The sequence below is a fragment of the Myxocyprinus asiaticus genome, chromosome 14 (genome assembly GCF_019703515.2).
Source record: "Myxocyprinus asiaticus isolate MX2 ecotype Aquarium Trade chromosome 14, UBuf_Myxa_2, whole genome shotgun sequence".
NCBI classification, from domain to species: domain Eukaryota; kingdom Metazoa; phylum Chordata; class Actinopteri; order Cypriniformes; family Catostomidae; genus Myxocyprinus; species Myxocyprinus asiaticus.
In genome coordinates this window covers 47,697,583-47,725,001 of record NC_059357.1, presented here as the reverse complement: position 1 = coordinate 47,725,001, position 27,419 = coordinate 47,697,583, and the positions used below count along the sequence as shown (strand labels likewise).

Genomic DNA, 27,419 nt, shown 5'->3' with positions numbered 1-27,419 from the left:
TTGGTCTCTTCCACCTGAGAGAGCCCCTCCCTGGTTTTGTATTGAACAGGAAGTTCTTGCCCTTATTTTGCCATTGCAAAGACTTTCTATCAAACTAACTGGAGAAGTTAAGTTACACCCCATTGTCTCACATTTGCAATCGGTATGGACAAAAGTGTCCAGAGTGTTTAATTCTGACATTTATTTAAATGTTGCCTCGAGCACATGGCTGATCCCAAAATTACGTATTAATAAGTCCCCTTTCTGCTGGTCAGAGTGGATTGTGAGGGAGGTTAATATGCTCGGTGACCTATATGAGAGTGGAGTGTTGAGATCCTTTGAAAATATGGTTCAATATTTTAGGATTCCCAGGTCTCAGTTCTTTAGGTATTTACAGCTGCGCCACCTGCTCTGTACTGTTTTTGGGAGTAGCATACACCCCCCTAAAGCAGCAGATACTCTGGGAGTGGATTACTGCACAGAGATGGGGAGGGTGGCGGCATTTGAGGAAATGTCATGTAGAAGACTAGGCAATTTAGATCCATTTAATAAAAAAATGTGGCAGCTACCTGGCCTTCTTGGAGGGCACTCGGGGAGGGGCAGTGCAGAGAGAAGTGTAGTTTTAAATGTGTGTGATTATTTTTATTTATTATATAGATTTTTCTCTCTTTTTTGTGTGTATATTTAAGTGTGACCACAGGGATATTTGTTGATGGTCAGGGTGGGGTTGGGGATTGGGAGGGGGAAAGGGAATAATGGGGGTTAAATGTTGTTTCTGTGAATATATGTTTTGCTTTTCTTTGTCAATTGTGTAAATCAATAAAAACTGTTAAATCAGAAAAAACAATCCCCCCAAAAAAAAAAAAAAAAAAAAAAAAAAAAATCATGTCCGTGTTAAATGGCCCTAATATTATCAGTGGGCTTTACCAGTGTTTTTGGATGTAGCATTTGCAGTCAAGTCGTGAGATGTAACTTCTCAGCGAGTGCTAATTACTACTGTGTTGAATCATCATTTTCCCAAACCAGTCGGCAGATATAGACAAAAAAGAAATCTCAGTATAAATTATTTCTTTAGCTAGGGATCATTTTAGATAAAACTAAACTAAATTGAAAGGACAAATTAAAAATGAAGTAGAAATAAAAAACAAAATTAAAATTCGAAACAATAACAACTCTGGTTTTATTGACTAATGCAGCTTTCACTTTAAAAGCAACAAATAACTGAAATGTCAACAGAACGCAGTAAGAATTGTGTTGAAGGACAGTTTTGTCTTCATGCACTTAAAGCATATGCTTTCATTCTGAAACCAATTTGAAGTCTGTTCAGCTGGAAACTAATCATAAAACAGGAGTTTGTTACATTTATATTGTCATTTGTTTTTTCTTAGTTGTGAAAGTTCAAATAAGTTTAATTTTGATGTTGAGTTTACAGTTACAATTTGAATTCAGATTCATGGACAGATTCATTCGGACTCGACCTGTTATGGACTTGGTCTTGAGTCCGACTCGGCCCCTTTTGGACTCTGACTCGATTGTTTAAAGACTCGGACTTGACTCAGACTTGACTAAGGTGGACTCGAACCCAACACTACCAGATACCACAGGACACCTTCAGAGGTCTTGTTGAGTCGATGCCTCGGTGGGTCGGAGCTGTTTTGGCGTCATGCAGAGGAGGTGGTCATAATGTTTTGGCTGATCAGTATATGTCAGGTTATAACACTCTTTAACATTATTTGATCATTATTTGATGAATTACTGCAGCCATGATCGATAGAAAATGTACACAAACATTTTTCTTAATTAAAATTCTGTTTACCACCTGCTTTCCATTAGCGGTAATAGGGTGATGTACAACCCCAATTCCGAAAAAGTTGGAACAGTATGAAAAACGCTAATAAAAACAAAAAGGAGTGATTTGTAAATTATATTCACCCTTTGCTTTATAGAAAGCACCACAACTACACATAATATGATGTTTTACCTTGTGAATTGTATTGTTTTTTGTTTTAAATGTACAGTAATTTCAAATCAGATGATTGCAACATGCTCCAGAAAAATTGAGACAGGGGCAATTTAAGACTAATAACAATTTGATGAGTTGAAATAACAAGGCGATGTGAAACAGGAGATGTTAAACAGGTGAGGCAATTGTGTCATAGTATATAAGGAGCCTACAAAAACAGTCTAGTCTTCAAGAGCAAGGATCATTCAAGACTTGTCAATTTGCCAACAGATGCTTCAGCAAATAATCCAGCACTTTGAGAACAATGTTCCCCAAAGACAAATTGGAAGGATTTTGGGCATTTCACCCTCTACAGTGCACAATATAGTTAAGATTTAAGCAATCTGGTCAAATCTCAGAGCGTAAAGGGCAAGACGAAAAACCATTTCTGAATGTGCGTGATCTCTGATCACGCACTGATGTCACTGTCTTAAAAAATATCATTGATCTGTAATGGATATCATGAACATGGGCTTGGGATAACTTTAGTAAACCTTTGTTAGTCAACACCACTTGCCGCTGCATCCACAGACTTTACTATGCAAAGCTGAAGCCCTACATCAACACTGTTCAGAAGCGCTGCCGAGTTCTCTGGGCTTGGTCTCACCGATATGGTGGCCGATACAGTTAATTTTTGAGCTGGAATGAAAACAGACCTTTTCTATGTGGATTGTTCACCGATATGACTATGCAAAAGGTTCTCAGAAGGCTGCTTTCTTAAACAAATATTTTTATCAAAGAACATTTGACATTATTATTATACATTGTCAACAAATTCTAGAAATGAACACTGAGAAAATAAAGAATAAATAAAAATACAATAAATAGCTTAAAAAACATCAGTAATGTATGTTCAGTATCAGTCAGCTGCTGACCATTTAAATAAAGAATAAATAAAAATAAATAGCTAAATAAACATCAGTACTGTTTAGTATCAGTCAAATGCTGACCATTAAAATAAAGAATAAATAAAAATAAAATAAATAGCCAAATAAACATCAGTATTACTGTTTAGTATCAGTCATATGCTGACTATTTTAATACCGCAAGTCAATTATTGGCAGGTTGAAAAACAAGAAGCATTTACACATGGCGAGACAAGAGATAGAACAGCGGCAGCGGTGTTACACCGTATTCTGCTATACAAGTTCAGGGGAAACTTTCAACGGTGGAAAACCAGACTTCTAAATATTACATTTTATAAATGCAATGACTGGAATTGTTCGGTTGAAGGGGGTACCAAACTGTGAATCCTGAACAAAACAGTTTGGTGAATACATGTTTACACATTAGCTTCCACTCTGCTGACAAGCAATAAAAGTAGCAACGTGGTTAGCTAGTTAGCTATAAGCTCGTTGTCACGTAAAGTAAAAGATGGACCAGCATTGCATCTCACCAACTAGGTAACAGCGTAGCGTGAAATCAATACTCAACAGACACAATCCACCACCGCACTGTTGTCTGATGAGCTGCAAAAAGATGCTCTGATGTTTACCTTTCAATCTGCTACATTACTTACTACACTGAAACTATAGCTGGCTAACAGCAAACAGACATGAGTGACATGGTTGTCAGGGACAGGGTTAATGTTATATTAGTTATATTGAAAAGGGAAAATGATGGGGTCATTTTTTATTAACTTTCCAATATGTATTTCACAAACTAGTTAGCAACTTACCGCGAAGACACCACTCAACTCCGCACCGCTGAACTCGCCCTGTCTGCAGACCCACCGTCAGTTCAGAGTCAGCTCTGTAAACAATGGAATCAGAGCGCACTCTGCTGGACAAACTACGTAATGTCACCAATTCTAAAGCATTGTTTTCTGCATTATATGTTCTGAAAAAAACTTTTCATATCTGCGCATATCAGTAAAATATAATATCGGCCGACCGATACATCGGTCGGGCACTAATTATTAAGCACACCATCCAGAAACGAAGACCCCGTACAATTGTGCAGCTAAAGACCTAGATAATGGATGATTGGTGGAAAATTCCACTTTTTAAACTTAACAAACTTGTGTCTTCAGTGCCCAAATGCTTAATAGGTTTTATTAGAAGAAATGGTGATGTTTCACAGTGGTAAACACTTGACTGTCCCAACTTTTTTTGGAGCGTGTTGCAATCATCTGGTTTGAAAATACTGTACATTTAAAAAAAAAAAATACAAAATAAAATTCACAAGGTAAAACATCATTATGTGTGGTTGTGGTTATTTTAATATAGCAAAAGGTGAATATAATTTACAAATCAATCCTTTTTGTTTTTATTAGCAAATTTTCATACTGTCCCAACTTTTTCGAATTGGGGTTGTACAATTGCACCGGGCAAAAAGCACAGAGATTTGTGAAAAAAGGCACAATCTATAATGAGCGTAATTTACATAGAAAGGAGGCATTTGTGTGTGGAAAGGAATGACAATGACTTAATTTAAATTGGAGACTACTTCAGTGGTTAGTAAAATAAGAGGCATGTTTTTGCACTGAAATACCAGATGCAAAAGTGCTGCAACTGTTTAATGAATTTGATCCTGTGTGTCTTTTCTAACAGCACAATATAGCATGATGGGCCCTAATTCCTTCTAATTCCATTTATATATCTTGTGACTTGTACATAATATCTAAATTCAACTGATGTGTGGTCACAGGTGTGTGTCTATCTGCTGTTTCACAAACACTTCAAATGTAACTCATCCAATCACATTTTAGATTCAGAACTATCTGTTTGGTAGTGAAAAGGGCAGTAACTGTAGCTCCAAGCTTTGAGACTCGCTCAACCTGTGCATCAGGTTTCTGAGAAACACAGTTGGTGGATGAAATGCAAGCCGCTGCAGCCGTGTTAATATTGAGAACAGAGTGGCTAATGTGCCAATGATGGCAGATTCCATTCAATGCATGTTGTTAACTACAGAAGTGCAAGAGTGCATTCATATTCATTGAATCTTACTTCATTTGTTTCTTGTTTTGAGATAAAGCTCAAGTAGAAATGAGGTAAACTGATGTGCATTGCTGTTGCTGGGTTAATGATTACTGAGACAATGTGTAAAGAAAAGACTGCGCTTACACGTATGGTGCAGCTGCATGCTGGGAAAAACACTGTCACCTCATGCCATAAATGCAGCACAAATGAGTTAATATTTTCAACCATGATTCTTCCACAGCAGGTGTGACAGATGGTATGTCAAATAATGTACCAAAGAGAAAACTGTTATAGCAGGTTAATAAGCCCACACCCATTTTTATTAGGGATGTCCCGATAACATTTTTTGGAGAACAAGTACTTCCTTTTCTGTACTCGCTGATACAGTACCTGTTTATTTTAGTTTGATATTTTTCTGAATTCAACAGTTTATTTCAATATTATCATCAAATTGGTTTCTTCATAAATTAGTCATTAAAACTGTATTCAAATAATGTCATATTTTATTATTTTTATCAAGTGAAGAACTTTTACACAGATCCTCACAGCACAATCCAAAATACAACATTGGAGTTAGTTTTGTCAAATAATGTGCTGCATAACAGAGCATCACAGGTGTTAGATATTGCTTAAACATAAGATAATTATTGACTTATTTGTATTATTATTTGTAGTAGTAGTACTACAGTGAATATTACATCCCTATAATTAGTGATATATTTCTGTCGTCCTTTTTTCCATTTAAATGGAGCTTATATATTGGCTGAAGCTTTTGTTTTAGAGTGAAGCCCTTTCTGCTTCTGTGTGTTTTTGACGTTAGCTTCTAACCTCCTGAAAAGCCGGTCGCTACGTGACCTAATATGATTATTAAACTGCAAAAGGCTGCCATTTAATTGAATAAATATGTAGTCTGTATGTGCTGCATAGCGCTCTGCTCACCGTCATCTGCTACAAATAGAGCAGGCAGTGCTCATGATGGTGTTTTAAAGCTCCTTGGTTTGACCAGCCGGCTTCACATTTACATTCATACATTCTTAAAAACAACACTGATTTACTTTTAAGCATGCAGCACATGCAAACTATATATTTATCTCATTAAATCGCAGCCTTTGCAGTTTAATAATCACGCTATGACACAATGTTATTTTAATTTGTGTGCTGTAAATCAGATGGTATTGGTTTTTGGTATTGGAGCATTTTTTACATGCACGAGTACGTTCACCGATTCTGAAACAACTATAGGTATCAGGACATCCCTAATTTTTATAAAACCGATTCTAGCTCTAAATTCTGATGTATAAACACCTGTGAACATGCATCAGTTGAATTTTATATTAACGCATCTGAATAAATCAGTCGTTTATGGGTTGTTGACAAATAAGTTTGTCAGAGATGAGAAGTCTTTTAAAAATCTAGTTTAAAATGCATGCTTCGGGTCCGTAGAAATGTAATCTGTGTCCATGTTAGTTTTATATATATATTTAAAAAAATCTATAACATTTTCAAAAAAAAAATCAATTAAAAAAATCTAGACTTTAAACATTTCAAGTGGTGTAACCATCAAGTAAAAGGCATTAAAGTACTTTCCTTGCAACTTGAATAAATGTCAGTTTATATATACAGTACATGCGTGCGTGCATGCATGTGTATATATTTATTTATTTTAAACAAACAATTTTTGTTCCAAACTACTTATGCCAGCCTTTATTTTTTCAAGACTTTAATTTTTCTGCATTCGGACAGTACACCACTTAGATATTTTTTACATTAAGCTTCAGATGTATGTGTCAAAATGTATTTAATCTAAGAAATTAAAAAAAATGTTCGTTGTAGCAGAGTTGCGTCATGTCATTGACCATTATACCGCTCATTGACACTTTTATCATGTTGCCAACATTTATAAATGAATAGTTGATGCATATGTCCTTTGGCTTTTTTTTTTGTTTTTTTTTTAAATCAACATCAAGATTTTGGTCAATCTTTTTACGAGTGTATAAGAAAGGGAAAGTGTGTATTTTGGCGCTGTAACTGGTCACCATTTCACCATTGATTAATACAAGTTTTTCTCCATATCAGGGCTCGACAATAAGGCCTGCCCGATGACCAGGGGCCAGTGTGGGAAAGATTCAGGCCAGTTGCTAGAACGGTCAGTTGCCTGATCGGGCCCGTGCTGCATTTATAACATTAGTGCAAGCAAACAACAAGCGGGAGCACAAAAATTACACGGAGCGAACAAAGTTTTCCATCCGAGGAGTGAGCGCGAGTATATTTATCTCGCAAAGACGCGCAAATGCATAATATACTGGATGTGCCAAGGCACAGTCACGTGCACGCACAAGATCGTGCAGACACCGAGCGCACCCTCCTAGCACTGTCCTCGCTCTTTTAAAAGTGACTTAGCAGCAGCTATTACCAATGTGTAGAAAACAGCAGAAAAAAAAAAAACACTTAATGAATTTCGTAGCGGGATTTAACGTCTTGTGCAACATTTTAAGTATCCCCGTACATTCCATGTTCACAGTGCGCGAAATCCCCACATTTGTTTTTTTTTTTTTTTACATGTTGGTGAAAATTAGTAATCCACACATTGGAACACAAGAAATCAACAGTTTCTTTCTACAGGACTGAAAATCCTTGTCTCTCCGTGCACATGTCTCATCATCATCTCTCTCTGTGTGCAGCGTAGTCTGTTTAACATGCATGTGCTCTCGTAAAGGGAAAGAGCGCTAGTTTTATTCCCACTGTAAAAAAAAACAAACACATTTTCTCTCATTAATTCGCCTTTAGAGATGAAGCACCGAATGAGACGTAATAAACTTTGTTAAATACCTGTCTGGAAATCACGAGCTGCTCAGTATCCAAAATGTACATTTTAGATTTAATTAGGTAATTTTTCAAAACTTAAACATTAATTTGACATGACAATGCTGTTTGATATGAAAAAAAGCCAGATCACTATGGCTATTAGAGTATTATTATCAGAGCTGTTCAGCTGCAGGGTGAAGATGAATATTTGAAATGGTCTACTTCATATCATCCTCATAAAACACCTGTTACATGTCTCATTTCTGGACCATACAGGTATTTTTATTCTTTGTGTATCAGTCAGTGTTGGTCTTGTTTGGTTTGTCTGATTTCATGTTATATACACATTGTTAATTCACAGATTAGTCCTAATATCTACCTACTGTATATTAGGCATCACAACCGATTTAGTAGCAAGTCTGTTCTCTCAGCCAATAATCAGATCTTTAACTCGGTGAATAATCTTTGATCCTTCTTGTGAAAACACTACACATGGGCAAAAGTTGCATGACAGCATGACTAAACGGGTGACCGAAAACCCATCATCTCCTCCACAGAACTCTTGGCTTAAAAGCACATGTGTAAATGACAGGACGGCTGAGGTTAATATGATGCATTTATGAATTTATATCTGTAAAGCACATATATGGGATTACAAAAGGCATAAATCATATCTTGCAAATTATAAATGTGATTCAATTTTGGGGGACATTGTATGATTTATTTTTTTTCTCCCCAATTTGGAATGCCCAATTCCCAATGTGCTCTAAGTCCTCGTGGTGGTTTAGTGACTTGCCTCAATCTGGTTGGCGGAGGACGAATCTCAGTTGCCTCCGCGTCTGAGACCATCAATTTTAGACCACATCTTATCATTTGGCTTGTTGAGCGCGTTACTGCGGAGACCCACGCTATTCTCCATGGCATCCACACACAACTCACCACACGCCCCACCGAGAGCAAGAACCACATTATAGCGACCACAAGGAGGTTACCCCATGCGACTCTCCCCTCCCTAGCAACCGGGCCAATTTGGTTGCTTAGGAGACCTGGCTGGAGTCACTCAGCACACCCTGGATTCTAACTCATGACTCCAGGGGTGGTAGTCAGCGTCTTTACTCGCTGAGCTACCCAGGCCCCTGGGGGACATTGTATTAAAAACATAATATATGTAAAAAATATTTATCTTCGGACATATTTTTTAAAGCCATGATGGTAAAAACAGCTATTTGTCATTTTTGTGTTGGGGCCAGTAAAAATCTGAAGCAGTGGCCCAACCGGGCCAGTAGAAAAAATTCTTAGCATTGAGCCCTGCATATTTAATAACAATTATACAAGAATGAGCAAAATGCAGTTTAAAATATTTTTAGATGGAATACCCAAAAATATTTCTTTTCAACTACCCATATTCAAGTTGCTGTGCGTTACCACAGTTCAATCTTTGTGTGTTGTGTATAAAAACACCCTTTACTCTGGTAAATTCACTGTAAAGTACAACCTCTTATGACATATTGCTTTAATACATTCTTATACTTAAATTTAATAAACTCTCATTACTTTTCTCTCATTTTTATTACACTCAGAAAAAACAATGTCAAAATGAAATGTTGCCTAAGTGTAGGGGACTGAAGTCTACTATAGTATATTAGATAATAATACTAGACTCCTGCAGACAATAGTGAACTGGTGTTGACTTTCACAAGTGCACTAGGCGTCACTGCAGTTTACCACTGTGCAATGTGTAATCTGAACTGATGATACACCTTGGAGCAGTCTTGTAGAAAAACATCTTGTGTACCTTCTTTCAGGGTCCATTTGATGGTTCCAGATCTCTTGCTGACGGCATGCAGGTTTCCATCTAGTGTGGACACAAAGAGCAGACTCTCTGATACAGACATCGTACTGCTGCTGCAGAAACCCTGCAAACACACACAACACAGCTTTACAACAGAACTTGAGTTTACTTCAATTTAAGACACTTAATAGCAAGTAAACGAGATACCTGCCAGCAAAACTGTATTCTGTGAATCGACAGAAATAGGAAATTCTATCCACAAAATTGATTTAGTATTGCTTGTAAAATCATTCACATAGACTGCTGCACTATTATTTGAAGTTGAGTTATTTCCACATTCCAAAACCACACAAAATTGGGCAGTTCTTGGGCAAAATAATGCATCATGAGGAGCAGACTTTATGCCAGAAGTTGGCATGGGCAATTTAATCAATTTTGGCAACTGTACCAGCTTGGTTGCTTCACATATGTGTACATAGTCCCTCCTTGTATCAGTTCCAAAATCTAAAGACGTCTTTGTCAATGGATAATAGGGTTATTCCATGTCAAATCAACTAAATTTTAGAAATGTCCCTAGGTTAATACTTTTTCTGAAGTAAGAAAATAAACATAAATGATGATGAAAGCCAAAATATGAAATGCCATGGATCAGTATTTACTGATGTGGTCTGCCTCTCGTTCATCAGGAAAAGGAGGAAGCAGGAACCGGATTAACAATCAAAAAGACTTTAAACACTGAACTGAAACATAACAAAAGCGCACACACAAAACACTGCTGTGTGCGCGTCTCTCTCTCTCTCTCTCTCTCTCAGCTCCTCCTTTTATTTCTCTCATGGTGCTTTAGCATGCTAAACCCTTTGCACACTAAATGTGAATTTTCACTGAAATTTCTCACCGCTATTAACATTTTACAGATCAAACATGATAGAAAATATCATTTAGTTTCCGGGGCGGACTTTTGAAGTCTCGTCAAGTGACCAATGAGCTTCTTTAAAGAACAGACAAGACATCATGCTCTGATCTGAAGCTTTCATCAGCAACCACACTTGGCTGCATATCATCAAGGAAAGTGATTGTAATCCTTTAGTGATTCTGTCACCAAGTGTATTTCTGAGGTTCTTCTACACTACAGTATCTAATAAAATCAGAAAGCAGAGGAAGAACAGTCTGTTTTGTTGAACATAAATCCTTTACCCACTGAAAGCTGCATTTGGACATACACCTTCTACGGCAATAAATTTGTAATCATAAATACCCAAAGTGTAAAGTAACTCCAAGAAATCGCTTTGAAAATCACTCTGTTAAAATTGAGTGATTTGTTCACGTTCACGCGGTACTCCTATTGTTATTTTGGCGAGCTCCACGTGACAGGGAATCAGAGAGAAAGTCGTTATGTCTGTCAACTCTCCATCATTCTGAATCGGCGTGTGCGTCACATCTCTGACTGAAGAGTGCGAAATCTCTGCAAAACAGTCAGTAAATGTGACACCCCCTGCCAAAATAGAGTTGTTTGAATTTGGCTAGTGACTATGAGCCCAGGCCGGGGCTGTTCAAACAGAACACGAGGATCTCAAGACAAACATTTCCCAATTTAAATCCGTCCCTGACAAAGCATTTTAAAACCCATTGCTTAATCTGAGAAATGCTGATAAGAGAACAAGACGCAATTGCCAAGCACCTCCACCTAAGGGGCTTTTGCAACCATGCAGTTTACCATTTGTTTTTCCTATGTAAACATGCGCTAGGCTAGACAAACATCTTTGATCGTTTTACCGCATTTTGTTGTTTATTCAGCGTCTCGTGCAAGAGCTGTTTTTTTAAATGCCATGTCAAGTTAAAAAAAGAACCTTTTAAAATGCATCTCGAGTCACCCGTGTTCTGTTAAACTGTATTTGTTGTGCTCCATCTAGTCTTTTTAAGCGCAAAAAATGAAATCGGACAGTCATCGTCAGTGCTTCGCACACAAAATTCAAATGCACAAATTTAGCATTCGAATGTGCATTTTATCTTAAATTTGCTAATTTTCGAATTTCAAATTTTGACATAAAACCTGACCTCCAGACAGTTCAGATAGTATTTTTTTTACAAAATATTTTTGGCAGCAATCTGGCATCTTTTACTACATTAAGCTCATCTCTACTCATGCCATGCATTCACAGATGTACTGTGTGTAAACTACACTGCAGGCTTTATCAAACATGTGATTATCAGACCCACCCAATCTACCATAGACTTCCACATCCTCATTCTTCTGATGCAGGGCAGAAAAGGGAAATACAAAAAACTATTTTAAAACAAATGTGACATGAGCAGGGCTGTTGCAAAGATTATAACTGAGGGGGGACATTTATATCTGTATATCTGCCCATTGTTTTTGTGAGAAATCATTCTATTTGAACAGTTTTGTTTTGCCCTTGTGCAAAGTTGTAAATTGGACAACTTTAAGACCAAGTAGAAGCCTGTGCCTAATGGCTGTTAAACAACCGTTTACAGAACGTATCAGCTTTGCTCATGAATAGTAATTACATGACGTGGCGTTTATCAAGTAGACCTAACTTGTTTGCTGAAAGGCAGATGTTGGTAACTTGTCTGCAGTTCACAAGTGGTGAACTAGCACCTACTAGCACCTCTATTATGGTTAGCACCTACTTCTCCCCACCCCCTTATTACTGACATCCTGCTATTCTCATAATAATTTACTCAATGACAAATTAAGTAGGCAAAAGATATGGCTCTCCGCAGATGTTACTTCACGATTTCAAATAAATTAATGAAATGTAAACTGCTCTCGTTCTGCTAAAGAAACAACAATACTTCAACCAGGACTGGTTGTAAAATGCACAGCCATAAAAACCAAAACAAAATTAACCCACATTACAAAGCCAAAGTGGCAGTAATAATGCCCATATCTCTACCGTGTTAACTTGCGTTTGAGCTTAACACAATACTTTCTGAGCTCAGAAGACCAGAATCTCAACATAAACCAACTGGAAATGGCAAAACAAATCTCCATAATAAACATGCACATTCAAACCTTTTGGTAACATACCAGACACAGCATATTTAAATACAGTAGGACTGCAACAATTCATCAATACATTTTTTAATTGAAAATACCAATACGCTGATAACTACCAATAAACACTATTCAAAAACATCAGACAACACAAGAAAACCGTGCTTTCATGAGATTTGGAATTTGAGTTAATCTCTCCTTTTGACATCAAAACGTAAACACAACACACACTTGACGTTCCGTCTTACGCACAGTTGAGCGCTTAATTATATGGACGTGTTCGACGCACACGCGTAGTGTGTATGCGTAGACTATACCTTGTGATACTCTTTAACCATAGCCAACATCAGCCGTATAAGCAGATGACGAGCAAAGATGTGGACTGTGCACTTGACTAGAAAAACTACGCTGCACACGTAAAGTCAGCATGTAACATTAATGATTAAAACATTAATTTTACGATGAAATTTGCGCCACGTGCAATGTGCATGAGAGGTAAATGTATTTACATGCACAAGTCCACATGTGCCAATCAGTTTATTCTTAAGCTGTTTATGACCTTACCCCAGTTAAGGAAAACCGTTTAACTCTTGAAAGCATTTTACACACAAATTTAAAAGGTCACCTAACACACAATGGACTAATATTGGTCTTATTTTTCAGAAACCACCCAAATATATATATATATAAATTCCAATAATTCATGCATAATATTGTATACATTTATAGTCTTACGATGAACATATTTAACTTATGTCTTTGAAAGCCTGTGATTCAGGCTCTGTTTGCTCTCTGTCCCTATAAGTGTTCATTCCATAGATGGCAGATTTTCGATTACTAGAAAATATTTCTCTCTGTCCCTTTCCATTACAATATATGGCTCTGAAATGCAGGTGGCACTCTAACGCAGATGTGCACAACCACAGACATTCAGTCAATGTTGTGATCCCATATCCCCCACAGTTTCATCAAATACCTCAGCCTCTGAATTTGGCATTTACATTACCTTACCCATTGTTGGTTTTTTAAGGTCTGTGCCATAAAGTCATATTGCTTTTCAGTAAAATGCTGGAAATAAAAATGTGTTTTTCTTTCTTCATCAAGGAAATAATCAACAGAAAAACTGATTATCACAAGCTTTACATAGACACTGGCTTTTCATTCTAGATTTCAAAGAATAAAAGAAAGTCAAACACACGTTATGAATTTGTGCCCAGTGTCAAGTCAATAACCCAGAGCAAGGTACCCTCCGGCTCTGGCCTACTACCCCTCACGTGTCAACACTACTCTCACCGCACACGTCGCTGACACACACACCTGAGATAAGAGATGAACATGGACCTCAACACAAACACACACACACACACACACACACACACACACACACACTCCATTTACTGTCAGCTGCCATGTGCTCACTCACTTCCTCTGTGCCACAAGTCCAGACACATATGAATGGAGTAATGTGCAGTATGAATGGATCAATATGAAATAAAACATGTTACGAAATTTTAAAATTTTTCATTTATCATAGGTTATGTAAATAAATATGACAAATAATTGTCCTAACACAACATACAGTAAAAACAAAATGTCAAATAACAAGGAAATATACTAATTAAACTAATAGGGTTGGGTAAAAACATAGACTGATCAATCGCCATTTGACCAATCCAATGTCAATTTTTTCAGTCGAAAGATCGATCTTTTACTCTATGAGTAACCCTCTATACTGCAAGTGAGTCACTCACATATGCGACCAAACTTAACATTATGCAACTAAAAATGTCTGATTAACCACTGGCTGGTAAATTTTCATATTTTACTTGACAGTGTTTGAATTATATAAGGGGGAAAAAGTTCAGTAGCAAGATCCTTTAACTGCATGTTGAGAGTAAGATCCGAAGATGAAAAGACCAAAGATGAAATCCACACAATCCATTTGTCATAATATCTTTTCTTTTTCTTTACAGTCAGTTGTTGATCAAAAATAAAAATAAAAAAAACAGAAGATTTTAATTCTAATCACACATAGCACAGATGAGGTAAAGAAGTTGTGTGAGTCCACTTGTTAATATGTGCTCAACCAAAACACTTCTGTAAGACGCTCGCTGAACTGTTGCTATTCTTAGAGACAGTATGTTATTGTACTTTTTCTACATTTTAATTGAAATACTTGTAAATAGTAACAATTACGCAAGTAAACAAAACATGTAAAAATATATAAATTCAATATACTATAGGCCTACGCAATTTCAAGACATCATACACCACCTGGCCAAAAAAAAGTAGCCATTTGGATTTAAATAAGCAGATACTTTAGAGTCTATGATTGGATCATTACTGCAGTGATTAATATGTTTCAGCTGGCAACAATTCTTTTAACCCTAACTACTGCAGTGTGTAGCTTCTTAAACTTTCTAAATTCTTAAACAACCATGTCTGAAGACGTATCTCATGGTCATTGAAAAGATGTTACGGAGTTTCAGAAGTGGTAAATTATTGGCCTGCATCAAGCACAGAAAACAACTAAGGAGATTGCTGAAATCACTGGAATTTGGTTAAGAACTGTCCAATGCATTATTAAAACCTGGAAGGATAGTGGTGAACCATCAGCTTCGAGGAAGAAATGTGGTCAGAAAAAAATCTTGAATGATTGTGATCTGACTTCACTAAAACGCTTGAAGTCACATCGTAAAAAAATCGACAGTAGAACTCACGGCTATGTTTAATAGTGACAGTAAGAGCATTTCCACATGCACAATGCGACGAGAACTTAGAGGATTGGGACAAAACAGCTGTGTGGCCACAAGAAAGCCACTTGTTTGTGAGGCAAATCGGAAAAAAACATTTAAATTTGCTAGGGAGTTTAAAGATTGGACTGTGGAGCAATGGAAAAAGGTAATGTGGTCTGATGAGTCCAGATTTACCATATTCCAAAGCGATGGGCGCATCAGGGTAAGAAGGGAAGAGCATGAAGTGATGCACCCATCATGCATAGTGCCCACTGTACAAGCCTCTGGAGGCAGTGTTATGATCTGGGGTTGCATCTATTGGTCAGGTCTATGCTCAGCAACATTATGTGGGAATAAAATGAAGTCAGCTGAATGTTCTGAATGACCAGGTTATCCCATCAATGGATTTTTATTCCCTGACTGCACGGGCATATTCCAGGATGACAATGCTAAAATTCATTAGGCTCAAATTGTGAAAGAGTGGTTCATGGAGCATGAAGAATAATTTTCACACATGAATTGGCCACCACAGAGTCCTAAACTTAACCTCATTGAAAGTCTTTGGGATGTGCTGGAGAAGACTTTACGAAGTGGTTCGACTTTCCCATTGTCAATACAAGATCTCGGCCAAAAATTAATTTAACTCTGGACGGAAATAAATGTTGTGACGTTGCATAAGGTTGTCGAAACAATGCCACGATGAATGTGCACTGTTATCAAAGCTAAAGGCGACCCAACAAAATATTAGAGTATACAACTTTTTTTTTTTTTTTGGCCAGGCAGTGTATTTATTCATGGAATACATAAACTCTGTAAATTTTTTAAAAGCTAAAATGTAACCAAAATGCTGAAAAATGAATGATTTTTTTGGGGTAAAATTTAGATTTTCACAATGTACCAAGTTAAAAGGTCCCCTGTATAACTAACAGCATTAGCTGTCAGAGAAGTTCTTAGAAACTGGAATCAAATCGGGAAATCTGTATCAATTACCCAGCCCTACAAACTAACTAGATATTTACGTAATGCTTTTATCCAAAGTGTTTTATAGTTCCCTTATTACAGATTCAGTCCTCCTGGAGTAACCCAAGGTTCGGTGTCTTGATCAAGGCCACAATGGTGATGGTTCATGAATCAACATCTGAGGGCTTTGAACCTACAACCTTTCATTATCTTAGTGCATGCTAGAAGATTGAGTACCATGACACTTTGAGATAGATTGAAAGGAATAAACTAGATCTAGTCCTGACTTAACCTGATTCTGACACAATAGACAGAGAGGTGCTCATTAACAGAGATGAGAAATATACAGGATAGGATATTGAATAATATAGGACAGGATATAAATAATACAGGTCAGGTACAGGATGTGATAGGATATTACGGTATGGGATATGACAGTATAGTACACTATAACAAACACTTTTTGTCATTCGTCAAGTTTTTAACGTGCCATCTCATTTAAGGGCATTTGATGTGCTTTTCTGATCAGATGAGAGCTTTAGCTATCATGTGCAACACAGCACCGCATGTTTCAATCTTTGATAATCTGATGTCTTTACTGTTCTTAGATTCCAATCACATCAGACATCAGTTCAATGACACAGTAACTATAGACTTCAAACGTAAACATGCTATAGGGCCACAAGTCAAAGCGATCAGACATCAGGAGTGTAATCAATATGATTGACCAGAGATTGGCTGTTGTTACTCTAGTATATCACAGTATAAATGAAGCAGACTAATAAACACATATGTTCTAGTAATGTGAGATCAGGAGGAGGGTAATCGATCACTGATCAGTTTTCACTCACCATCATGCTGTGACTCCAGCATAAAAACGCCGTTATAATCCACACCAGAGCTCTGCTGCACACGCCCCACGCCATCATTCACACACACATATATATACACACGATATGATCCAGGAGAATATGCGTCAGATGTGGGTGCTTTAGCGGTAGTTTACTGTCTCATTGTGCTGCTGCCGATCATCATTCGGGCTCAAAGCGTTTATCAGCGCTCTTCCTCTTACTGCTCCTGCACATGCGCACAACACACTGGAGGCGGAGCTGTGAAACGGCGTCACGCTTGGACCGGTGTTTGTGTCTCGTTTCGAAGGCTGCATGCTAGGTAGGACGCGTCCTTTGAAGGCTGCAATATACTGAGCGTCCTCCTTTTAACAAGCCTCGTTTAAACGAGACGGCCTTCGTAGGACAAACGGAAACAGAATGTAACATGGCTGCTATGACAGCACACCACTCTTTAACAAGTGTGAGCGCTTTGACTGAGAAGGGAACAAAAGCCTGTTTAGAAGGGAATGTATGAGGTACATTTTAGGAGAGTTATAAAGATGTAAAGAGAAAAAGAAAATAGATTTTACAGGTGTATTTTTAGTCTAATACTTTTTTAATTATATATTAATATAATTACACATATTATATACTCTGCACCATCTACTGAGGTACGTCAGTTTGGGAATGAATATTCCTTGTGTTTGAACATCATATTTACTGGATTTTTTTTAGACATTTCTGTTGAAGCAAAGAATTGTGGGTTGTGAGTGCCCACGAACGATACACCTCATGCATCCTCCGAATTCCCGCGAAAGAAGGTCGCATTCGAAGTGTCCAACTCGCTTTTCCGAAACGAGACAGCCTTGATGACGTATGCGGCCGAGAAATGCGACCTCTGGATGAGGAGGCCTGCCTTCCAAACGAGACACAGCCAATATATTCAGTTCCTGAGATATTTGGTTCCAGTGGGCGGAGCAAACATGAATATTCATGAATTATCCTGACATGCGTGTTCAAGTGGAACTGAAAATGTTAGCGCACCACCGAGCGCAACTTGGCTGAAGGATTATTTTGAAAAAGTAATTAAGCGTTGCCAAAGTTAGACTAAACTACAACAGTTCACATTTCTGTAACATTTTATAATTTGTCAAAAGTGCTTTTGATTAGTCTGTGCGCTTTGCATTCTTCAGCTACTTAAAGCTTAAGGCACTAAACCACCCTATAGCTTTTTCAATTCTTATTTGTGTTCTTCTGTTGTATATTATGAAATATGTTTTTTTGCAACAATTCATAGGTTGTGTAATATTTTTCCACAGAGGTGTTTTATTAACAATTACAATTTCAATGCTACTGTAATTGGCTGTCAGAAAACAAGAAATACAAATAAAACAAGATATACTTTCAATGAGTCTTAACACTTTATGACAAATTTGCTTTACAAAGGATGTTTACATATTTCTACTGGAAAAAAATATATATGTTTCTGCCTTTATCACAGTTAACATCCTGATGGCAGTTCATCTAGGTCACTTATCAATATATGCCATAATATAATGTTGCAACATAAAATGTTGATTTATGTTTTGTTCTTGTGGCACGTTTATTATTATTATTATTATTATTATAATTATTGTAGTGTGCAGAGGCACCAGTTCTCATGGGAATGAGAACCAGGCCAGCAGCTGCCACAAGAATATATATTTTTAATTGGGATGAAAGGAAATCATAAATGTGTTATGAACGTTAAGTTTTAGTTTTGCATTTGTGACGCACTTGTTTCTATAACAGATATGTGTTTAGTATTTTGGTACAATTATAATTTCACAGAAGATACTGTAAGTTGACATTTTAGTGTTAATATGAAAACTAATTTGGAATTACAGTTTGCTTTACAAAATTCAAATGTGTATTAACCTGACATGATCTTGTAAGAATACATTCATACTCATGTGATGTCAGTGTCGTTGTCTCTTTCAGATTGAATGTGAGAGCTGCAGTGGTTGGTACCACTGGCATTATGTTATCCAAGCAAATATGGAGGTTGTTTCATTTGTCCAGTGTGCCAAGGACAAATTATTTTCTGGGGCACTCACTAATCTTGTGTTTGATTTCATATAATGTTTCTGAAGTTTTCATTATCTTACCAAGAAGAGCCACACTCATTGTGACAGCTTTCTCAAATTATTAGGCTTTGGTAACATTGATTGATGTGACTAATATTTACATAACTTATAATACAGAAGGCTGGAATTGGTGCAATATGCCTTTAGTGTGTGCAGCAGATGATTTTGTCATTGTACATAGAGTAGGCTAAACTTGAAAATAAGAAATAAGAAGAACACATGTGAATGAGGCTTGAGTATTGTTCTGGTTCATGTATTTAATCATTTATTTAATGCTTTATTGCTTTCTAGTCGCTATCAGTTCTTTACCTAGTCATGCAGTCTTTTAAATGGTTGCCAGCAAACATTCTGATACAGTTTTATTCAGTAAAGTGCAGTGCTTAAATTACTATCACAGCTAGACTACTGAAGCCATTCTTTCTGTGATCACTTGTAGAAAGCATTGTCTAGAAGTGTTTCAGATAATTGCTGTATTTATTGTTTATATAGCTATTTGTAATGAAATATTAAAACCGTCTAAAGAACAAAACAAAAACTCATATTGGAATGGTGTTGTTAGAGATTCAAGTAGATGTATTATATTTTCATCCTTTTACTACAGTTTCACTCTCTTTCAACATATTCATTGTGATGTTCAATAAAAGGAACATTCACCCACAAGCCTATGTGTGAAGGAGTATACCTATTTATCTAACTGAGGAAAAGGACTGCAAAGTGAGGACAGAATCACTATGTTAAACACAATTCAGAACAGGGTAAAGTACCTCATCACCATGGATCATCAAAGTTGGAAGCTATCATCAAACAACATTCCAAAACATTACATTACACAACAGTATATATATACACTGATGAAGACCTTTTTAAATGAAATGACTGAAAGAGGTTGTGTGTATTGTCCACAGTGCAATACATGGTCAAAGAACAGACAATAGGGTCTACTTCATGTTCGCATGTGGTACTAATCTATTAGTCCTATAGTCATAGCCTGTTTACAAAATGAGCAAGAAATAAAGAGTGACAGAATAATCACACTAAGGTAGGTTACGGAAATTGTATTAAATCACAGATACTTCTGCAGGTTTATTTTAGTCATTGTTGTTAATGATAACAACTAACAGAAATATTAAATTAATGAAAAAAAAAAAACGCATGATAAATGTAGACTACTGTATTTGTATTTGCTAAAGTTTTGCCTAATACCTACTTAAGTAAATGCTGTATTCAGGAACATAAAACTAATCAAAACACATATTGCACTTATAAATGGCAAACTGTTACGAAAATCTGAATATTGTAGTTATTACATCGTTCAACGCTGAAACTTAAATACCTTTTCAAAATAATCCTTGAGACAAGTTGAACTTAAGGTATGATGGTGGTGCGCTAACATTTTCAGTTCCACTTCAATACGCATGCCAAAAAAAAAAGGTTCAACACCCATGTCAGGATAATTCATGAATATTCATGTATGCTCCGCCCACTGGAACCAAATATCTCAGGAACTGAATATATTGTTACACCGGAAACAGGACTTTTGTTGAAGTGAGCTTTTCCTGAACACGGAAGTATTCCACGATTCGCCTGTTTTCAATTTCCAGTCTCCAGTGATTCACCTTCATCGGCGTACATTCTTAGCCGGTAATGTGATATTTAAAGCATTACATTTGTAAACATTTTCTAAAACATGTGGCTTTAAAGTGCCGATAAGAGTCGAGATGACCGTTTTTTGACAGTGCCTCACCTGAGATAAAATTATTATCTTCAAAGTAATCTTGAAAAACTGTCTAAGAATCGAAGAAAATAAAAATAGATATAAAATAAATACATTCTGTAAGTGTTCCTTGTGCGAAAGACCAGAGCATGTGAGCGGAGCAGTGATAATTCCACCTGAGCGGAGAGCACCTTTTTGAAGATTCCGCTCCGCTCTCTCAGGCCGCTCAGTGTCGCTCGCTCAACCCAGAATGTGCTTCGTGATATGCTGGTATGGGAATCTGTGAAATAAGCAATAGGCCTGAGGTTATGGAGCTCTAACATTGTTTTAGTGAAGTTGCAAACCTTATAACCTAAATAAATGCAAAGTATAAATCAAAGCTAAGAACGAGGAAATCAAAAGGGAGTGTGGACAGACCGTGAGAATTAGCAAATATTCCTTTTGGAATCGTACGCGCCACATTGCCAGAAAGCACGAGAATGTGCTACGCGATGGTAAGTGCTGCAAAAGGTGAGCTAGTAGGCTACACTACTGTTCGATAATAAATTAATAGATAAGTAATGTATCTTATGTCAGTGCAGCTGCCAGCTAGATGCGAGCCCAGTTCTGCAGGGTTGCGAACGTTAGAGCACCCTCACTTGAATATGTAAGATTAATAATACTGTATATTGGTAAAGCATTTTTCCTTCAATCCTGGCGAACACAAACAAAAAATCCCTGCATCAAAATCAATAAACATGTATGATCTTGCAGATCAGTGTGTCCTAATTTGCAGGCGCAGCATTCTGCTTTCATGCATTTATTGTACAATTGAGCATTTAATTAATAAAAATTTCCGCTCTCTCATAGATAATTTCATAGCAGAATTATCTCACTTAATCGACCGCCTGTTGCTTTCGATTTCTGCTTCGGGATAAAGTGGCACATATCTGCTGGTCAGTTTCCCAAAGCCAAATCCACACCTTAACGAGAAGTGAAACCTATACAAAATTATTCTAGATTAGTGGTTGCAGATAACATCTTCGACATTGCTTGCTACATTCATGCACAAAGAAAAAAATCTATAAATGATTGGACAAATATTGTTTTATTTGTTAAATCCACTGCTGTACAAATAAAGGGTGCATGCACAAGACATGATTGTTTGACGCATATAAAGTCCAGATTCACTTTCTAATGCTTTAAAAATATCAAGGAAAAACAAAGGGGGTACACGCTATCTACTAATATAATAATTATTATATAAACAACCACGGCGTCGTCTTGTTCGGTGGTTGACGAGCACTGGGGATGATGACGATGTCATATCTCTCGCTGCATCAGGCGAGTGGTCAGTGGATGATGCTACCGCCCCTCCCCCAGCGAGGGCGAGGAGCATGTACGTGTCACTGATAAGGAGATGCTTCGCGTCCTTTCAAGGGCGGTCGAAGAGCTCGATATTGTGTGGTCTCCTCCAGAGGAACCTACACAATCTCGCCTTGATGAATGGTTCCTGCAGCCGGACACTATCAAGCGACCGCGTCTTGTATATCTGCCCCGATCTTCCCTGAAGTTCATAACGAACTATCATAATCCTGGCTTAAAATCCCTATTCAGCTCGCCCGCGCAGCGATTACATCCTCTCTAATGTAGATCACAGGGAAGAAAACGGTTATGCCCATCTACCCCCTGTGGAGGAGGCGGTAGCGGCACACCCCTGCCCAGCGAGTAGCAGGGTGTGGAAATCATGGCCCATTCATCTTTCCAAGCTCTGTCGACTAACGTCCGCACTGGCTGGCAAAGCTAGTTCAGCACACCATGCGATGGTGGTGCTCCAGGTCTTTCAAGCCAAGTTCCTCAAGCAAAAGGACGAGAAAGGCTACGATCCAGGGACATTCAAAGAGCTCCGCAACACTACGGATTTAGCACTGCGTGCCACGAATTTCACTGCACAGGCCATTGACGAGTCAATGGGCAACCTGGTAGTTCTGGGTCGTCACATCTGGCTGACCCTCACAGATATGCGTGACAAGGAAAAAGCCGCTCTGTTGGATGCTCCAGTGTCTCCAGCCAGCCTCTTCGGCAGCTCTGTGGATCAGTTTGCTGAGCGTTACGTTGTGCCTCAGCAACAATCACAGGCTGAGACATTTTATGCCGAAACGGAGTAACGTTTCACAGCCGGCTCGCTCCCGCTCTGTTTCGAATCAGCGCCTGGCCAAAAGCCCCATGCCCGCTGCCTCAGCACCGCCACCTGCCACCGCCGAGCCACCGGAGAGAACAGAAGCAGCCATATCAGGGCCTGCATCGCGCCGGTGGAACAAATCCCCCTGTACAGCAAAACCGCTCCTGACGGGAAAACCCCTTGAAGCAGAATGTAGAGCTCGCTCTTCCCTCCAGGTCTGCTCCGAAGAAGCCTCAATTAGAGACACACACTGTTCCCCACTGTTGGTTGTCGGGAAAGGAATATAGCTGTTCACAGTATTGTTCAAAATGTTGTTTCAGTGTCTCAAATTTGTATAAATGCAATAAAAAATGCAATAAATGCAAAAAAGAATACAGCGCTCGCGTGAGATGCTCACACATTCTCAATAAAGAGCTCTTTTCCTCTTCAAAACCCATTATATTATATCATAAAATGAACAAACCAAATTGCCCCCGTCCCGTTACATGGACGCGTGGCGAACCCTTATGGGTATTTCAGATTGGGTGCTAAAAATGATTGAATATGGGTCTATGATCCAATTTGCAAGCCGGCAACCCCGTTTCAAACTCGTTCCATCTTCCACGGTTTCGTCCAGTCGACGTGCCATTGTTACAAGCAGAAATACACAATCTCCTCACAAAAAACGTGATAGAGGTTGTTCCAAATTGTCAAACCCAAAAAGGGTTTTACAGCTGCTATTTTCTTGTCCCAAAAAAAGACGGCAGGCTTCGGTCAATCCTAGATCTGAGACATTTGAATCACGCACTTGCAAAGCGCCCATTCAAAATGATTACTCAGAAAAAGGATCTTATCGCACGTCCACCCACACGATTGGTTTGCGTCGATTAGATCTTGGTGACTACGGATACTTCCAACACAGGTTGGCGAGCGGTGTTCGATGGACACCCGGCTTCTGGCACCAGGACAGGTGCGAGGAGGGCATGGCACATCAACCGCCTAGAGCTATCGGCTGTATTCCTAGCCTTGAAGGCTTTTCAGTCACAAATAAGGAACTATCATGTTCTGATTTGCACAGAAAACATGACAGTGGTGGCGTATATAAACTGCCAAGGTGGAATTAATTCACTGCCATTGATGAGACTGATGCGCCACCTCCTCCTGTGGAGTGAGCGTCATCTCCTTTCCCTGAGAGCAACATATGTCCCAGGCCATCTGAATTACGGTTCGGACCTATTGTCACGCCAAGGGGTGATACCGGGTAAATGGAGACTTCATCCTCAAACTGTCCTGAGGATTTGGGAAATATTCGGCAAAGCAGAGATCGATCTATTTGCCTCAGTGGAGAACGGCCACAGTCCCCTCTGGTCCTCAATGTCCCAAGCACCACTGGGAGCGGACGCAATGGCCCACAAATGGCCAGCAAAATGCAAATATGCGTATCCCCCGGTGTGCCTAATTCACAAGTAAACGATTCTATTGGTTGCGCCGAAATGGCCCAATCAGCCATGGTTTCCGGAAATGATAGAGATGTTATACAGACCGCCATGGGAAATACCGCTGAGGAGGGATCTCCTCTCTCAGGCGCAAGGCACAATCTGGCATCCCCAGCCCAAGCTGTGGAACCTGCATTTGTGGCCCCTGAACGGAGCACGTTAAACGCGCCAGAACTGATGCATTCAGTCATGAATACCATTTTACAGGCCAGAGCGCCGTCCACGAGACGGCTCTATGCGCTAAAATGGCATGTGTTCATTGATTGGTGTCTTTCACTTGGCAAAGACCCAGTAAACGGCCCCATACATGAAATTCTCGTATTTCTTCAAGAGCGATTGGATGCAGGACTCACTCCGTCAACACTCAAAGTTTATGTGGCAACTATACCTGCATATCACACACCTGAAGCCGGCACCATTATAGGCGAGCATGATTTAATCATAAAGTTCCTTAGAGGAGCAAGACGATTAAATTCACCACGGCCGGCTACGTGTCCGACCTAACTTTGGTCCTAAAAGCGCTCGCAAGGGCCCCCTTCGAGTCTTTGGACTCGAGTTGATTTGATCATGCTCTCCATTAAGTCCGCATTACCAAGGCTCTGGCCTCAGTAAAACAGATCGGTGACTTGCATGCACTATCAATTGACAATTCATGTCTGGAGTTTGGCCCCGGTCTTTCAAAAGCCACTGTCAAATCCAAAAAATGCTATGTGCCTAAGGTTCTAACCACGCCCTTCAGAGCGCAGGTGGTTCACCTTCAAGCTTTCTTCCCTCCATTTAATTCAGATGAGGAACAATCCTTGCATTTGTTATGCCCTGTGCGGACGCTATACGCATACTTTGAGTGCACCCGCCAGTTCAGACTGTCTGATCAGCTCTTTGTGTGCTATGGAGGATCCACAAAAGCAATGTCCGTCTCCAAGAAAAGATTTCCTCACTGGATCGTTGATGCGATTGCCCTGGCTTATGAGTCGCAGGGTAAAATCTAATCAATTGGTATTAAAGCACACTCAACTAGAGGCATGGCCTCCTCATGGGCATGGACGAATGGTGTGTCTTTACAAGACATACACTATATTGCCAAAAGTATTCGCTCATCTGCCTTTAGACGCATATGAATTTAAGTGACATCCCATTCTTAATCCATAGGGTTTAATATGACGTCGGCCCACCCTTTGCAGCTGTAACAGCTTCAACTCTTCTGGGAAGGCTTTCCACAAGGTTTAGGAGTGTGTTTATGGGAATTTTTGACCATTCTTCCAGAAGCGCATTTGTGAGGTCAGACACTGATGTTGGACGAGAAGGCCTGGCTCACAGTCTTCACTCTAATTCATCCCAAAGGTGCTCTATCGGGTTGAGGTCAGGACTCTGTGCAGGCCAGTCAAGTTCTTCCACACCCAAACTTGCTCATCCATGTCTTTATGGACCTTGCTTTGTGCACTGGTGCGCAGTCATGTTGGAACAGGAAGGGGCCATCCCCAAACTGCTCCCACAAAGTTGGGAGCATGGAATTGTCCAAAATCTCTTGGTATGCTGAAGCATTCAGAGTTCCTTTCACTGGAACTAAGGGGCCAAGCCCAGCTCCTGAAAAACAACCCCACACCATAATCCCCCTCCACCAAACTTCACAGTTGGCACAGTGCAGTCAGACAAGTACCGTTCTCCTGGCAACCGCCAAACCCAGACTCGTCCATCAGATTGCCAGATGGAGAAGAGTGATTTGTCACTCCAGAGAACATGTCTCCACTGCTCTAGAGTCCAGTGGTGGCATGCTTTACACCACTGCATCTGACGCTTTGCATTGCACTTGGTGATGTATGGCTTGGATGCAGCTGCTCGGCCATGGAAACCCATTCCATGAAGCTCTCTACGCACTGTTCTTGAGCTAATCTGAAGGCCACATGAACTTTGGAGGTCTGTAGCGATTGACTCTGCAGAAAGTTGGCGACCTCTGTGCACTATGCACCTCAGCATCCGCTGACCCCCCGCTCTGTCATTTTACGTGGCCTACCACTTCGTGGCTGAGTTGCTGTCATTCCCAATCGCTTCCACTTTGTTATAATACCACTGACAGTTGATTGTGGAATATTTAGTAGCGAGGAAATTTCACGACTGGACTTGTTGCACAGGTGGCATCCTATCACAGCACCACGCTGGAATTCATTGAGCTCCTGAGAGCGGCCCATTCTTTCACAAATGTTTGTAGAAGCAGTCTGCATGCCTAGGTGCTTCATTTTATACACCTGTGGCCATGGAAGTGATTGGAACACCTGAATTCAATTATTTGGATGGGTGAGCGAATACTTTTGGCAATATAGTGTATGTTTTGCAGCAGGATGGTCTTCTCAAAACACATCCGCAAGATTTTACAACCTAGATGTAACGTCTCTTTCTTCACAAGTCCTCTCTGTTTAGAGTAGGGATGCACCGATCCGCTCCGATACTGAAGCTTTTAGATGGATCGGGTATTGGTCCAACGAGCCCGATCCAAATCCGATACTGTGTGTTAGTCATGTTCATTACTGTCAAGCTCCAAAAATGACATAAAAGAACCATAAAAACATCATTAAAGCAGTTCATATGACTTGTGCATTTTATTCAAAGCCACTTGAAGGCATACGATAGCTCTGTGAATCACAAAAGGCTGTGTTTAATAAGTAAATATATAGTATGCGCAGCGCCAGCACGTTAGTGAATGGTGCTGCTCTGTTGACACAAACTCACGCACAGGCTGGTGATGCACTCGCGGCTATTTTTAGCCTTCACAGCGGTGTGCAATATTTGAGCGCTACTCAAGAACAGCAAGTATTGTAGATGCTCAATACTTCCAGGAGAGTTTAGAATGTCAAAATATAAGCGTGAGGGTTTAAAAGAGCACGATTTAAATATATTATTGTTGTATT

At 39.1% G+C, this 27,419-nt stretch overlaps 1 protein-coding gene across 1 annotated transcript in view; it reads right to left on the bottom strand.

Annotated features, from left to right (window-relative positions):
• Positions 1 to 17,269, bottom strand: part of LOC127452147 (serine/threonine-protein kinase/endoribonuclease IRE1-like) — a 66,306-nt gene extending 49,037 nt beyond the window's left edge. Inside the window, exons 1-2 of the mRNA XM_051717396.1 lie at positions 17,062 to 17,269; positions 9,503 to 9,623 (exon numbers count right to left, since the gene is read on the bottom strand). Coding sequence (XP_051573356.1) covers positions 9,503 to 9,623; positions 17,062 to 17,139 — 199 coding nt within the window. The 5' untranslated portion in view covers positions 17,140 to 17,269. The remainder of the gene's footprint in view (positions 1 to 9,502; positions 9,624 to 17,061) is intronic.
• Between the last annotated feature and the right edge of the window lie 10,150 nt (positions 17,270 to 27,419).